General features: G+C 35.0%; 1 protein-coding gene across 5 annotated transcripts in view; it reads left to right on the top strand.

The window, feature by feature from the left end:
• Positions 1 to 17324, top strand: part of Stag2 (stromal antigen 2) — a 141259-nt gene that overhangs the window by 85662 nt on the left and 38273 nt on the right. For all 5 annotated transcript variants that reach the window (XM_008833914.3, XM_008833912.3, XM_008833913.3 and 2 more), the window contains exons 13-22: positions 578 to 685; positions 1318 to 1429; positions 3275 to 3392; positions 4041 to 4144; positions 10342 to 10434; positions 10551 to 10640; positions 11434 to 11637; positions 13017 to 13087; positions 13280 to 13367; positions 13460 to 13540. In XM_008833914.3, the coding sequence (XP_008832136.1) occupies positions 578 to 685; positions 1318 to 1429; positions 3275 to 3392; positions 4041 to 4144; positions 10342 to 10434; positions 10551 to 10640; positions 11434 to 11637; positions 13017 to 13087; positions 13280 to 13367; positions 13460 to 13540 (1069 nt within the window). The remainder of the gene's footprint in view (positions 1 to 577; positions 686 to 1317; positions 1430 to 3274; positions 3393 to 4040; positions 4145 to 10341; positions 10435 to 10550; positions 10641 to 11433; positions 11638 to 13016; positions 13088 to 13279; positions 13368 to 13459; positions 13541 to 17324) is intronic.

Genomic DNA, 17324 nt, shown 5'->3' with positions numbered 1-17324 from the left:
GTCAACTTGACACATACTAGAATCACCTGGAAAGAGGGAACCTCAGCTGAGGAATTTCCTCCATCCAACTGGCCTTTGGGCATGTTTGTAAGGCATTTTCTTGATTGTTAATTAATGTGGAGGAACCCAGCCCACTGTGCCATCTCTGGGCAGGTGGACCTGGGCTATAGGGGAAAGGTACAGAGAAAGCCAGGGCAAGGAAGCCAGTAAACAGCTTTCCTCTGGTGTTCTCTGCTCTTTTTGCCCTCAGTATTGGCCTATAACCTGCCCTCAGTGTTGGCCTGTAACTTGGAAGTGTAGCTTAAATAAACCCTTTCCTCCCCCAAGTTGCTTTTGGTCATAGTGTTCATCACAGCAACAGAAAGCGAACAAGTAGCCTGTACATTCTTAATTGTACGTCACAATTATATTTGCTCAGTATAAAATAGTCAGCTTTTTTTGTCAGAGTAAGATTTTACTAAAAGATGATAATCAAATTTCATTTATCTTTTAACATAAATTTGTAGAATTAAGTGCATAAATTTATGTTAGAGTTACGATTTTGCTAAAAGCTCTGTTACTGCTTATTTTTTATTAGGAGTAGTGAAGAAGTTCTTACTGCAGAAGATTGTGAAAATGTTTATCATCTGGTCTATTCAGCTCACCGGCCAGTAGCAGTAGCAGCTGGAGAATTTCTCTACAAAAAGTAAATATATCTCTGTTACTATTTTCTTTTATGATGCTATTTAACATTTCAGATGAGGCTGTTTAGGATACTAGTGTGAATATACCATCACAGAAACCATTCAGAAAATATTATTAACATACCCATTTGTTGTATAGTACCTCTTAAGACTCATGCTGTAGTTTCCTAATTAATTGTTAGTGCTAACCAGCATTAATTCTCCTTTGATGTTTCTTAAGAAAAACAGCCACAGTAGTATCTATTAGAAAAGGGCCATTGTGTTAAGACAATGTTCCAGGAAGAAAAGAAAATTATAGTTCCATTTTAGAGAAAATATGTATCATACTTGTGCATAAATATTTTAGGTTAGTCATTTTATTACTTCCATGAAAGGAAGCAATTATATAAAATACCGTAAGTGTTCTAAAAAGAATTATAACTCATTACAATTAAATTGAAAAGTTAAGAGATTTAGGAGAACTATCAAAACTGGAATATAAAAATTTAGTAGCACTTATTGTCTCGATGTTTTAATGCTGTACCTATCCAGTTTTGCATTCCTTCCTTAGATGCCTAAGTATGGAAAATACACAGTTATTTTTTTTTTGTTTGTTTAGCAGACACATTGTTTCATCGTATTTCTCTTTGCTCAGGCTCTTCAGTCGTAGAGATCCGGAAGAAGATGGAATAATGAAAAGAAGGGGAAGACAAGGTCCAAATGCCAACCTTGTTAAGACTTTGGTTTTTTTCTTCCTGGAAAGTGAGGTTAGCTCATACTGTTTATTTTATACTTGCTGTCAAAGCTTTGAAAAGTCATTAAAATGATGCGTATCTTAAATCTTGCAAGTAGTTAAATACTGAATGCTTCAGAGATCCAGTCTAATTTTTTAACAAACATTATGATTTATGTGTATTTCTGAAAATAAGAATTTTAGATTCAGAAAACCCTTATTACCAGTTAGGATCCTCTCATTACTGTTTGTTTAACCTTGGTTATGTTATATAATTTTTCTAAACCTCACATTCCTAATTTTAAAAAGTAGGTTAAGAATTTCTCACGTAATGCTGAAACATTTCCTGTAAAACAAAAATTGAGTTCATTGTAAGTTATCGAATGTTCATGTATTTTGTTGTTTGAGACCAGATCTCACATTGTAGCCCAGGTTGGTATGGAATTCACTATTTAGCCCAGACAGGTTTTGATCATGTGCAAATCCATGTCCCTTAGCCTTTCAAGTGTTGGGATCACAGACATGAACCATAGCACCCAACTTCATGTCTGGTATTGTAGATACAGGTTTATACCAGTATCCCTTATCGTGGAATTCTGCATGTTAAATGTTGTGAGACGACTAAAAATTTGTTTTCATACAGTGTTCATATTATGTATTATTCTGGTTTTTATCTTTCATTATGTTAGTGATTTATTTTGAATGATTTAAAAATTTTAAAGTTTTGTGAATTTCATACAATGTATTTTGATCATATTTAGATTCCCCTCTCATATCTGTAACCCTCTTCTAACTGCCCACCAAATTTCTGTACTCTTAGCGCATGCACACACACACACACACACACACACACACACACACACACACGCACAGACAGACAGACAGACAGACAGACTAGTAGTATTAGGTTTGTATCCCCAAATTCCCTTTGGTGTGAGTTCATCCCCTGGTGCCTGGTCAACCTACTCAGGAGTCTCACTCTTAAACATGACTGAATCTCACCTTCCTAGCAGTTATCGCTGACCAGTTCTTCCTCAGGTAGGGTTAGGATTTCTTACCCACTTCCCCATGTCTGTGTTGAGGTTTTATCTAACTTGAGCTTACATGGGACTTGTGCAGGCTGTCACTATTTCTGTGAATTCATATGAGTAACTGACCAGCAGTCTGGAAAACTGTTTACTTGTCGTCATCCACCTCCTCTGGCCCTTAAAATCTTTCTGCCCCCTTTTCTACAATGTTCCCTGAGCCTTGGGAAGCAGAAGTTTGATATAGGTGAACCTTGTAATTTCATGGTAAGCCTCACTTTGTTATGACCCTTTTTATATTGTTGAATTTAGCTTGATAATTTTTTGAGGACATTTTCTGTATATTCATGAAAAATACTGGTCTATGAATCTTGAAAAATTATAATGTTCTCCAAAACCTTTGGTTCCATGGTTGTGCTGAACCCCTTATGCAGGTTGGAAAATTGTTGTCTTTTAGTTTCAGATTTAAGAGAATAATATGCTTATAAATTGAATTGACAAAGTGGATTTTAGGATTTAATTAAATTTTATCACTCCTAATCAGAATAAAATCATTGTATGTCTAAGAATTAGAAAAAGTTAACTGATGTAATATTAGTTCCAAGTAAGCATTAAGCATGACTATAATCTTTTTGTAAAACAACTTTCATGATACTATTTTAAGAGACAGTAGTGCCTAACAAGGTTGACGTTTACACAGCGAACTAAAGTAGCTTCTTCTCTGTCCTTTCTTTCATTTGATCTCCAAAGCCAGGCTGCTGTTTGAGAGTTTTTGAAATGGTGCTGACAAAGCATCTGTTCTTTCGTCCGAAGGCTTATATGCTGTTTGTCTAAGAGCTGTTTTTTCATTTTAGTTACATGAGCATGCAGCATACCTGGTGGATAGCATGTGGGACTGTGCTACTGAGCTGTTGAAAGACTGGGAATGTATGAATAGCTTGTTGCTAGAAGAGCCACTTAGTGGAGAGGAAGGTAAGGACGTCTAATTATAGTGTTTCTGTTGTCAACACACTTTTGGTAATAGATTTTGCTAATTCTATTAGTATTTATGAGTTTTACAATAATTGATAGAAAAATTCTGCTTTGTGCATGATTTTTTTTCAGTGCTGGGAATTAAACTCAAGGCCTTATACATGGTTTGCAAGCATAGTAACTCTTAAGACACATCACCAGTCCTAAATTCATATTGTGTGATGTCTAGAAAGATGCTTATCAACAGTTAATATTTTTAGCTGGGTTTGGTGACACTTGCCTGTAATCCAAGGACTGGGGAGGCTGAGGCAGGAGGATTGTGAATTCTGTGCCAGCCTGAACTACATAAAGAGTCCTAGGCTTGCCTGGGCTATAATATTGAAACTGCCTCAATATGATTTTTGAGAGGGTGTGTGTCTTTCTGGCTTGGTACATAGTTTCTTCACTCATGTGTCTGGATAAACAGTGAACATATGTAGAATACTGAAGAGTTGAGGAAGGTTTATCTTCTGATTTTTTTCTGTGATAACAATGGGATTTTCTTTGGTACATTAGGTCAGCTTCTGGTCCTAGGCAGATGAAATTATATAATAGTTAGAAGTGGTTTATACTGGAAAAAATAGGTTAACTCTGATTTTTCTTTTTTAGCACTAACAGACAGACAAGAGAGTGCTTTGATTGAAATAATGCTTTGTACTATTAGACAAGCAGCTGAATGTCACCCTCCTGTGGGAAGAGGGACAGGAAAAAGGGTATGTCAATGTGTTTTTATTACTCTGAATTGTGTTTTTCTGATTTCAGGATGTTTTAATCCTATGTTAACTAGGAAACAAATGTTTGATATTTTTATTTTTTGATACATTTTGCATACACATGCATACATATATGTTAGAAATAAAATATTTAAGCAGTACCAGTTTAAGAAATGGAATTTTCCCTAATTTCCTTTGCTACTACTTGAGGTGATAGTGACTGACACTGTCTTCAAGACCAACTCTAGTGTGTTATAGAGTGTTGTGTTTATATTTTTTGGTTTACTTATAGATTTATTTTCTTTTTATTATAATATAAAATTGGAAATAAAATGGAGATAATTTTTTTGGTCTTTTGTTTTGAGACAGCGTCTCCCTGTAGCCCCAGGTGGCCTGGAACTCATTATGTAGACCAGGCTGGCCTTAAACTCACAGGCTGGGACTGCAGGCATGTGCCACCATGCCTGGCAAAATGGAGATAATTATTCACGATAATGGAGTAATTCCTATTTCCAAGGATCAAATTTTATTACTTTTACTCAGAAGTTCACAAGTATTTTACAGATTTTCAAATGTTTGATTGTGAACTACCAAAATGCGTTTTTATATTGACGTCGTACATACAGATGTGTATTTGTATATAATAAAACTTCGTAAAATAATGTTAAACCAGTGTATGATGTGTTCTATATATTTTCTTCTATTTCTGTTTTTGTTATTCATTTTTGAACTATTTAATCATCTTTTTGCAGTGCCATGGATTGAACCCAGGGCACTGTGCATGGTAGGCAAGTGCTCCATACAGAGCTGTACCCCTAGCCCATATTTCTGGTTTTCAAAAATGTTTTATTTCTCTTTTTCTAATTATGGGTAGCATCTTAGTGTTTTGAACTGATTACTTGTGTCTCATGGTCTACAATCTAGAGTTAGTTGAAATGCTGTTCAACATCATTATTATATAAGCTCTAAAAGTGTATTTCATTTTCCTAACTATTTGTCTTTCTATCCAAAGGGAGACTTGGGTTGTCTAATTTACTTAAAAAAAAAAAAACTAATTGGTTTATATTCATTGTGCATACTGATGTGTTTTATAAAAATAATTTTCTTACAAGTGTATCATATACTTTTGGGCTGTTTCCCCCCATCATCTTTTCCCCTTTTCATTATTCCCATCATTTCCCCCAGACATTGTTATTTCTACTTTCATGTCCTACATAACATACATAATTTTCTTTTCTATTTTCTAGAATTCACGAATGATAGAAAACATACAATATTTCTTTTTGGAGATTGCCATTTTGCTTAGTGTCTCCAATTGCATACATTTTCCTGTATATGGCATAATTTTCTTTATGTCTGAATAAAATTGTATATGTGCTATATATTCTTTAGCCATTCATCTGATGATGGACATCTAGGCTGATTCCGTAACTTGACTGTTGTGAATAATTTTGCAGGAAATATTAATCTATGTAAGTTTCTCTGTTGTAGGTTGTTATTTTAAAGTCTTTCAGGTATATAACCAATAATGGGATAGCTGCGTCATGTTGTAGTTCTATTTTTAACTTTTTGAGGAACTTTCATTCTGATTTCCATTGTGGATGGACTGTTTCTATTCCTCATCAGCAGTGTACATGGGTTCCCTTTTTCTTGCATCTTTATTTATTATTATTTTTTAAATGATAGATGTTGTGACTGGGATGAGATAAAAATCTCAGTCTTGCTTTGTCTTTTTCTGATGGCTAAGGATGTTGAACATTTTTTCCTATGTTTATTAACTATTTGTAATTCATATTTCGAGAGCTGTTCATCTAATTAGCCCATTTATTGATTAGATTTGTGGTATTAAGTCTTGGGTTCTTTATGTAGTTTAGATAGTAGTCCTCTGTCAAATATGTAGCTGGCAAGGCTTCTCTCCCATTCTGCTCTTTTTGAATTGGTTTTTCTACTGAGAGAGCTTGATCTAGCTCATTCATTTACATGTGGGTATCCAGTTTTGTCAGCACCAATTGTTGAAGATGCTGTCTTTTCTCCAGTATATTTTCTAAGCATCTCTGTCAAAAATTAGTTGGTTATTAGTTGTGTGTGTTTATCTTTTGAGTTTTCAGTTCCACTCCATTAGACTACGTATCTGTTTTTGGACTAATATACAGTCTGTACCAGTATGCTTCTATAGTATATCTTGAAATTAGATGTGCTTAGAACAATTTGGGTATTGCTCTTTTTCCTCAGGATTGCTTTGGCTATTAGAGATCTTTTGTGCTCCCATATGAAATTCAGGTTTGTTTTCTTCTATTATTGTGAAGAATGTCATTGCAATTTTGTTGGGAATTAAACTGAATGTATAGATTGCTTGTGGTAGTAAAGCCATTTTCACAATGTTGATTCTCACTGTTCATGAACATGGAAGGTCTTTGCATCTTGCAGTGCCCTTTAAAATCTATTTATTTATTTATTATTTATTTATTTATTCATTCATTCATTCATTTTTTTGAGACAGGGTCTCAGTATGTAACCCTGGCTGGTCCGGAGCCTTAAACTCAGAGACCTGCCTGCCTCTGCCTCCCCATTGCTGGGATCAAAGGCATGTGCCACCATACTTGGCTTCATTGATTCTTTGTATTTTTCTTTACATTTCCATTTTACTGATTTCTGTCCTGATCTTTTATTATTTCTCTTCTTTTTGTTTGTTTGTTTGTTTTTGGTACTGATTTTGGGTTGGACTTGTTCTTGTTTCTCTATGTCCCCAGTTACTTTGATGAAAGCTATTTGATATTTTTTTTAATGCAGAGGTTTTTATAGTTCTAAATTTTGTCTTAGAACTATTTTCATTGCATCTCTCAGGTTCTGTTATGGTGTGTTTTCATGCTCAATGAATCTGTAGATTTTTTTTTTTTTTAGTTTCCCTTATTTCTTCGATGACTCATTCACCTTCACCAGTTTCTTATTTAGTGTCCATGAGTTTTTATTTTTATTTTTCTTTCATCTTGCTGTTGATTTCCAGTTTTAACCCATTGTGATCAGATAGAATATAAAAAAATACAGTTTCCTGTTATTTTTTAAGATTTGTTTTGTGTTCTAAAGTATGATCTGTCTTAGAGAATATTTTATGGGCTGCTGAAAAGGATGTGAATTCTGTAGTCTTTGGGTAGAATATTCTGCAGATACTCTGTTGAGTCCATTTAATCTATACTGATGTATCTTTGTTGATTTTTTTGTTTGTTGTTTTTTGAGTGATCTGTTTGAAGTGAAAATGAGCTGTGCAGTTGAAGTCACCCATTGTTAACTATGCTGAGGTTAATCTGTGCCTTTCCACCTAGTAGTATTGTTGGTATTGTGAAATTGGGTGCACCAGTGTTCAGTGTATATGCATATTTGGAATTATGTCCTCTTGGTAGATTGTTTCGTTAACACGAAGTGACCAATTTCTTCTTACAAATGTTGGTTTGAAGTCTAACATTGCAAATATTAGTGTGGCTACATCTGCTTTCTTCTGATTTCCATTTACTTGGAATGCTTCTTTCCATCCTTTCACCCTGAGTTCTGTTTGTCTTTGCCAGTTAGGTGTGTTGCAAGGTGTGTTTCTTGGAAGCAACAAATAAATGGGTCCTATTTTTAATCAATTCTCTAGTATGTGTTTTGTTTGGAGAATTGAAGTTATTAATATTCACAGTGTTTATTGAGAGGTACATATTCATTACTGACATTTTGTTTTTGCATTGTTGGTACATTCCTTATATCTTTTGGTTACGCAGTACAATTTATTCTTTACTGTGACCTCGCGGATGTGTTTCTTGAATGTGTGGGATTCCTTCAGGTATTTCTGTCATGCTGCCTTGGTTGTCTTGTGTTCCTATAGTTTGTATTTATCGTGGAGGTTTTTTTTCTGCTTCACCTATATAGGCTAGCATTGTTGGATATTAAAATCTGGATTGGCAACTGTTTTCTTTCAGAACTTGAAATACGTTGTTCCAAGTCCTCTTGGCTTTTACAGATTCTGTTAACAAGTATGTTATCCGTATTGGTTTGCCTTCATATCTGATTAAATATTTCTTGCAGCTTTCAGTATTCTTTCTTTAGTGGTTGGATTATAATATAATCTGGGAGGGTTCTTTTCTGCTTTTGTATGCTTGCCATCTCATTATCTTGATTTGGGGGATTATCTGCTATGATTTTATTGAATATACTTTCTATATTCTGAGCTTATAATTCTCTTATATGCCCAAGATTCATGAACTTGCTCTTTTAATGATGTCTTATAGACCTCCCTAGCATCTTCTGGTTATATTTTCTTGTTACTTTTTTTTTGTGTTCTGAATATTCTGATTCATTTACTTTGTCTTCAAACTTTGATCAAAACACTCATACACATAAATTAAAAATAGATAATTTTTAAAAGCTATAGAAAAATTATAACTAAGTATATGGAGGAGTAGGGTAAGATAAATTAGAGTAAGAATGAGAAAGAAAGCTTAGGAACTGTAGTAAAGAGAACACAGTAGATTGGTGTAGAAACAGACAACAGTCACATAATCTCATTGAGCAATACAACTAAAACAATTAAATATTTATGCAAGAGTAAAGAATTTTTAAAGACAGTTAAATAAAAGAATAAATACTGTAGAAGAATACTGTATTCAAAATCTTTTATTTTTAACACTATCACAAAATGTCATTCCCTTGTCTGAGATATCTTAGGGATTCAATTCTGCTGGTGTGTCACCAGCCTATGTCTCCAGCTTAAACCTGTTTGACCTGATTGCAAGCATCTGATTAACTGACTGCAAATGTCCCAGTGGAGTTCAATACAGGTTGTCTGTGGAGTCGAACTTCTGTACTGGTGTCCACGGACTGCAGCTCTTACTTTGGAGTGTGTTACTTCAGAGTCTGAGCCTCCCCGTTCCTCTTACAGTTTTACTTTACCATTGTAGTTGGAATTTTCTTCTTAGCAAGGCTTGAGCCTCCTATGCCTGCAGGCATAGCTTGACTTTGCTTGCTCCACTGAGTTTCAGTTAAGACCAACTCCTTTGGGGTGTTCCTATGGCTCTGTGGTTCCCCTGGTCTTGTGTCTTGGAGTGGCTCTGGACGTAGGAGACATTATTGCCCAGTATTTTCTATTCCTCCTGGCCAGGCAGTTCAATTGTGGAGTTTTGGGTATCTGCCCTCTTCTGGGCCTGGTGTAATAGGCACCATTGCAGAACGGTGGCAGTCAGTAAGTTCTGGCACCTGCTGCTGTGTTCAGCTTGTCAATTTGTCCTCCAAAATTTTGTTTCTTTTCTCTGTGTGCTTCTGGAGATTTCTTTTTTCTGTTGTTTATTGACCCCAGTGTTGGTATATGTAGGTGGAGTTCTCCCCTTCCTTACTGCCATTGTTTAGCGTTGTAGGCTATAGTTTGTAATGTTGTTTAGAAATGTGACATTCATTATTTCCATATTTTACCTTGTCTCTAGCACGTCTGCTGCTTACTGCCACCCTCCTTTGCCTTTCCTTCTCAAGTCCTTGTTTTAATATATTTTGTATTGAAAATATTCTCCCAGATTTGTGAGGGTGTTGGAGAGTACTGCTTGCCCCTGTTATACCATTTGCCTCTAATTGGCTTTTGATCTTCATTCTAGGAGTATTCAACTTTTTTGTGGTTATTGTTACTTCATGTGACTTTCCCCCAGATTTATTTACTTTATTATTATTGTTGTTGTTGTTATTGTTTTGGTACAGTGTCCTGCTAATGTTGTGGTTAGCTGGCCTGGTACACATTGTATCCAAGGATAGCCTTGAACTTGGTTATTGTCCTTCTGCCTCAGCCTCCTGAATAATACTAAGATTACAGATATGTACCACCACTCCCAGTTGCTTTTTTCCTTTTTAATAATGACTAACTTATTTTGTTCTGTACCAACAAAATAAAGGGCTAAAGTTTTATATTAGAGAATTTTTAGGGCTAATGTTTTATATTAGAGAAGTTTTGATTGGGCATGGTGGCACTTATTGGTAATTTTACCACTTGAGAGGTGGAAACAGAATGACCATGAATTCAGGCTAGTGTGGGCTATAATAACACAGGATTCTGTCTCATAATTTTTTTGTGTCCATCACTTAAAATACATAGTTATTTCTCATTTCGTATGTGTTAACTAAAATTTGAGGACTTAACAGTGCTCATGAGCTTAGTATTTTTAAAAATCTTTGTATTACTTTAGGTGCTGACAGCAAAGGAAAAGAAGACCCAGTTGGATGATAGGACAAAAATCACTGAACTCTTTGCTGTGGCTCTTCCTCAGTTATTAGCAAAAGTAAGATACTTTAGTGTCACTTCGAAATCACAGATACTTTCAGAATGGCTCAGAATATTCTAAGGCTTACTTAGCATTACTATAAAGTTTTTAACATCATCTTTTTTATTTCAAAGTACTCTGTAGATGCTGAAAAGGTGACTAACTTGTTGCAGTTACCTCAGTACTTTGATTTGGAGATATACACCACTGGACGATTAGAAAAGGTAAGATATTTTCTGTTTGTAAAATCTGAGACAAGGCGTTACTTTAATTTACAGTAACCTACAGTTTGATTATATTATAAAAATGTTTTTATAATATAGGCAACCTATATCTACTAGGTCTTCTATATTTTAGAGGAGTTGCATATAGAGAATGATCCTCCCCTTGGCTTTATGCCTAGAGCTGCACCTTTGTTCTTATACATTCTATGACTATGTCACTGATCATTTATGGATATTAGTCATGAGTAAGTAGACAATAACAATTGAAAATTAATGCATCTAATATTCATTAAATACTTTTTTTTGGTCTTTTTGAGACAGTGTCTCTGTAGCCCCAGCTGTCCTAGAACTCACTATGTAGACCAGGCTGGCCTTGAACTCATAGAGATCCACCTGCCTCTGCCTCCCGAGTGCTGGGATTAAAGGCGTGCACCACCGAGCCTGGCTTCATTAAATACTTTTGATGTGTTCCAGTAACTATTGTTGGCTCTTCCCAAAGCCCTTTGCAATAGGTAATATTATTTCTATTAAAGTGGAGGAATTAAGTGTTGGTCCATCAGTGTATCTATTTACCATGGCTAGAAACTGGCTGAAAATCCTTATGTTTTAAAGTTACGATATTTGGAAACTTTCACCGTTGGTGATACCACCATTTATTTTATGCCTTTTCACTTTCTGACTATTGTATATTCCTTAGTAGGACTTGAACATGATAAGCTTCCATTCTATCACTGAGTTATAGCTATACTCCTCCCTCTAACTTAGTTTTAATGAAATGAATCTTATTTTACAGCATTTGGATGCTTTATTACGCCAGATCCGAAATATTGTAGAGAAGCACACAGACACAGATGTTTTAGAAGCGTGTTCTAAAACTTACCATGCATTGTGTAATGAAGAGTTCACGATCTTCAACAGAGTAGATATTTCAAGAAGTCAACTGATAGATGAATTGGCAGATAAATTTAACCGGCTTCTTGAAGATTTTTTGCAAGAGGTATATAAGTATTTTGTCAGTTGAACCCTTCCCTTCCAATAACTTACTCAGGTCCTGAAGATAGTCGAGTGGCGTGTTGAGTGGATGCCTAGACTTTTTACTTCTAAGATTCATCAGACTACAATTATTCTACCAAAATAGGAAAGTGGTAAAAATTTTGTTTTAAAGAAAGACCTGGACAGTTACCTGGTTTTAGCTGAAAAAGTGACTACTGGAGTATAGATTATTTGGAATAGAAAAGCAGTATTAGACTGAAACTGTAGGGGATGTTGTTGTGGACAGTCTTGGTGAAGGAAAGACCATCATAGTCATTACAGTCCCTTCATAGTTGCTGCTCTAGTCACTGTTGTATTTGGATTTTGCTCTGCTGTTCTGTTGCACTTTTGAAGAGGCTTAGTGCACTGACACTCAAATATATATATATTTTTTAGTGTGATTTTTTTTTTTCCCTCCTGGAAATGCATATGTATGTTTTGGTTTATTTGCGTAAAGTAAAAAGTCATAATTGTGAATTTCCTTTAGGCTTTTGCATACCACTTTTTTCATTAATGGCATAAAAATCATAGATGTAATTTCTGACTTTCCTGCTTTATCAAATTATTCTTCTAAGCTTATTAAGTTTTAATAATTGGAAGGTTGTGTAAATACATTCATGTACAGTTACCGCATTCCTAAAAATTTAATAAATTATAATTTAATAAATTTACTAAATCACACTCTTCATAGAGTACGATTGTGACTAGCACGTGTTAATTTAAATTGACAATAGTTTTTTAGCTAACTTTACTATGAAGAAAAATTAGAGTTTAAAACTGACTGAGCAATGTGGAGTTCAGTATGGTAGATAATAAAGTTTAAATAATATTACATTTCATTTAGTAACATTTATAAGAATTTTTCAAAGCTTAAGTAGTGAAGACTAACATGTTTCCCCTCATTTATTTGTGATTGGTTTGATATGTCTTTCTCATGAACTCCATTTTTAATTTACCTTGCTTCTGTCTTTAGGTATTGTTTCTTGGGGTCTCTTGCTTGTCATCTAATTGTATGTTCCTTTGCTGATAGTACATTTAGTACTGTGAAGTAGGAGGTGTGTTTTATAGTTCAGTGTCAACATTACTTAATGGAAGAAGGGAGCATAATGTGACCATATTTACAGTCTTCTGTTGACTCAGCCATATTGCCTTAAATTTGGCAGATAGAAGTCTTGAATGATGAAGCTTAGTTGTGGATTTTATTGTGTTCTATTTTTTCAATGTGATGTCACTATTTCAGAAGCCTAGGATATATTACTTGGTAGCCCTTCACTTGATCTTTAGCAGAAAGGCTGAGAAGTACTTTTATTTTGGTATTTCTTAATGTCTGATTAATATTCATAGGGAGAAGAACCTGACGAAGATGATGCGTATCAGGTACTGTCAACATTGAAGAGGATCACTGCTTTCCATAAGTAAGCTGAACCTGCAAGTCTCTTCTTAAAACTATAGCAAACTCTCCTTGCATGATTTGTGGGTTACTAAGTTTCTAAATTCTTAGAAAGAATTTACAGAAGAAAGTACTTGGTTAGAGCCACAATACCCTGAAATAATTATGGCTAGTCTTATTTAAAAAACAAAACTTAATTCTTTTTTTTTTTTTACAGTGCCCATGATCTTTCAAAGTGGGATTTGTTTGCTTGTAATTACAAGCTCTTGAAAACCGGAATTGAAAATGGAGATATGCCTGAGCAGGTTTTTGTTTCTTTACATGTCTCATACTTAACTTTGACAATGAAAAGTTGTGGCTTAAATTTCACCTATATTATTTTGCTTCCTTTTTCTAGATCGTTATTCATGCACTGCAGTGCACTCACTATGTAATCCTTTGGCAGCTTGCTAAGATAACCGAAAGCAGCTCTACAAAGGTATGTGGTGGTTCGGCAGTGTTGTTATTAAATAGTCACAATTTTCAGCAAAATTGTATTTTTAATAATAGCAGGTAGTTTAGTGTAGTCATGCTTATTTCTAATCTGTGTATAAAAAGTCTTTTTTCTAGTTTGCATATTCAATAGAAGAGTATTATGATTTGTTTCAAGCTATGGTTTTTAATTAAAAATTGTTCATGTGTGAATATGGCATTATTTGACTTTCCACATTCTCAAAATTGTTGACATAGGAAGATAAATTTTGTAAATCATGATTGAGTACCTTTCAAACAAATCATGACATAGGAAGATAAATTTTCTAAATCATGATTGAGTACCTTTCAAACAAATCATGACCAAGAACCTTTAAAATAAGTCTATAAAGCTGTTGGATTACAGAAGCTGAATATAGTAAACTACCTTTCTCTGTATTGTCCTATGTCGTCACTGGGTTTTGGGATCACCATAGTAGTCTTCAAGGTTTCCCAAATTCATTTTTTTTGAGACAGGGTCTCCCTGTAGCCCCAACTGGCCTGGAACTTGTTAAGTAAACTAGGCTGGCCTCACTCTTACAGAGATACACCTGCCTCTGCCTCCTGAGTGCTAGGATTAAAGGTGTGTGCCACCATAGCTGGCTTCAAATTCTTTTTTTAATTGAATATAATGTATCATTTATTAGGACAAAGAGCTTGAAACTTTACCCATAATGATATTCTTTGGTGTGTTCAGGAAATGAGGTAATGAAGAGTCTTTTCTATTTGTAAATTGGAAGCACAAACATTGCAGTTAAAGTAGTAGAAATTGTTTTAAATATTTAAGTTCATTTTTATGAATAGTAAGCGCTTTCTGGGAGTAGGTCCTGTTCTTCCCCGTTGTGGGTCCTCCTAGAAATGAAACCCAGGTCATCAAGCTTGGCACCTTTACCCACTGACCCATCTATCTTGCCCCCCAAATTAATTTTCTTAATAATGTTTTTTAAGAAATCTAAATCAAGCCAGGCATGGTGGTGCACACCTTTAGTCCTAACACTTGGGAGGCAGAGGCAGGCGGATCTCTGAGTGTGAGGCCAGCCTGGTCTACATAATGAGTTCTGGGTCATCTGGGGGTACAGGGAGACCCTGTCTCAAAAAGACCAAAAAAAAAAAAAAAAAAAAAAAAACAACCAAAAACTAAATCAATAGAATAATGTTAAAAGCTTAGAATTTCTCTCCACATTTAAGATGTGGTTACAACCTGAGGTTTTGCGCGCGCACGTCTGTCTGTGTGTGCCCGTGTGTGTGTGTTCGTTCTTGAAGCCAGTATAATACTCTTTTTTAATAAAAATTATTTTTTATGTATGATCATTTTTGCCTGCATGTATGTCAGTGCACCACGTGTGCCTACAGAGGCCAGAAGAGGGTGCTGTAACCCCTTCAATGTACTATTCTTAAAAATAGTGTTACTGGGGCTGGAGAGATAGCTCAGCGGTTAAGAACACTGGCTGTTCTTGCAGAAGACCTAGGCTCAAATCCCAGTACCCACGTGGCAGCTAGCAATTGTCTGTAACTCCAGTTCCAGGGGACCCGACAGCCTCTTTTGTCCTCCGCGGGCATTGCACGACATGGGTGCACTTACCTACATGCAGGCAATGCACACATACACATAAAATAAAAATAATAAATAAAATATTTGAAAAAGAAAGACATATTAATAAATTAGTGTTACCAAGCTTAGAGTACAAACAGTGCCATATTAGCATATATGATTACTCCTCTGTCAAAAGTACAAAATTCAATTGGGTAAAAAAGGTATTACTTTGAGTACAGGAAAAGAGTAAGTAGAAATTACTGATGTGGAAGTTTGAGGTTTCACCAAATATGGTCTCTAAGTTAAATTTTTTTTCGAAGCAGTTTTTTTATGTAACTTAGGCTGGGCTTAAACTTACAATTCTCTTACCTCAGCCTCCAGAGTGCTGGAATAACAGACCTGAATCTCGTCCTTGGTTTAAAGCTATTTATTTAAGTTCTAGGACCTCTACCAAATAGGTCATCTCTTCTGTCAGGTCATTTTCTCTGTAAATAATGTAGTTGATCCTTCTATAGGTTAATTTTATATTTTAAATGAAATGTTTAATATTTACAAATATAAAACAAAAAATTTTAACTTATTTTATTTTATGGAACATTTTCAAGTTTGTTAATATCATAGAACTGAGTTTTCAAGATCTACAACCAGTATCTTTCAGATAAGAAATGTAAGATTCATTCTGTTTAGGTTTTTTTTCCCATTTTTGAATTGGCCACCATCAAATAATAAAGGGACCATGGATGATAAAAATTATTTAAGCATTCTGAACTGGTGGCTTAATTAAAGTTAGCCATATTTATATTAGTTTCCCCAGACCATTTAGGGTATAATCAATTAATATGATAAATTTTTCGATTGCCTATTTCTTTGCTTTTAATTTTTTACTAAATGTATGAGACAGTAGGTTTCTTTACGGCATTTTCTTTTCATTCATATATATCATTGTTGTTCTAGTTTGCTTTCTATTGGTTTGATAAACAGTCATGACAAGAAACTCCAAGAGCCAAGGGTTCATTTGACTCATACTTCAGGTCACAAGGCATCATTAGGGAAAGTCAGGGCAGGGGCTCAATCAGGAAATGAAGCAGAAACCATGGGTGAATGTTGCTTACTGGCTTGCTCTCTGGTTCTCAGCTCAGCTGACTTATTTTTATACAGCACCGGACCACCTATCCAGGGATAGCACTACCGCAGTGGCTTAGGTCTTCCCACATCATTCCTTAATCAAGACAATTCCTCACAGACATGGCCAAAGTTAACAGCTGTGGCTAACTAAGACAGTTGTGCTTTGCTCATACTCGCCCCTATCCCATCTTAGAATATTTGTCTTTTCCCCTACCATTATCTTTTTTGTTCCCTCTCATTCCTCTCTTCACACCTCTTCTTTTTCCGACATAGTTCCTCTTCTGTTTTCATATTGATATACATGTATGTATCTATACATTATTAATTCAATGTGAAGTTTATAAATTGCATTGTAGATTACCTTCATATTGTATTTGTTTTTGTCATTGTTTATGATACATTCAGTAAACTCATTTACTCAAACTATATATATAAAATTGTACAAGTCATTATTGAAAGCAAGACATGCAACAAGTCTAGGTGCTGCATATAAAAGAAAACAAGGAATGCTTGTTTTTCTGAGTCTGGCTTATTTCTCTTAACACAATGATTTCCAGTTCCTCCATTTCCCTCTCAATAACATTTTATCTTATGTAAATATACTGCAATTTCTTTACTCAATCTTCTGTTCATGGGCATCTTGGCTTGTTCCATTGTGAATACTGTAGTAGTAAACATGGATGTGCAAGTATTTTGTAGTATACTGACTCAATATTCCTTTGAATAGGAGTTTGTACCACGTGTTTAAAAAAAAATTTATTTTCATTTTATATGTATGCGTGTATTGCCTGCTTGTAGGTAAGTGCACCCGTGTCATGCAATGCCCACGGAGGTCAGAAGAGGCTTTTGAATCCCCTGGGACTGGAGTCATGGACAGTTATTAGCTGCCATGTGGGTGCTGGGATTCAAACCCGGGTTTTCTGCAAGAACAACCAGTATTCTTAACCGCTGAGCCATCTCTCCAGCCCAATGTCCCACATGTTTTTAAGACTACACTTTCTTGAAATTTGTAAGAAAAAGACATTATTTGCTTAATAAATTATGAGGAAGAAATATAAACCAAATTCACATAGAGCTAATATATATATATATA

Source organism: Nannospalax galili, unplaced genomic scaffold, assembly GCF_000622305.1.
Source record: "Nannospalax galili isolate Female #2095 unplaced genomic scaffold, S.galili_v1.0 scaffold75, whole genome shotgun sequence".
Classification (NCBI taxonomy): domain Eukaryota; kingdom Metazoa; phylum Chordata; class Mammalia; order Rodentia; family Spalacidae; genus Nannospalax; species Nannospalax galili.
This window is presented reverse-complemented; position numbering and strand designations above follow the sequence as displayed.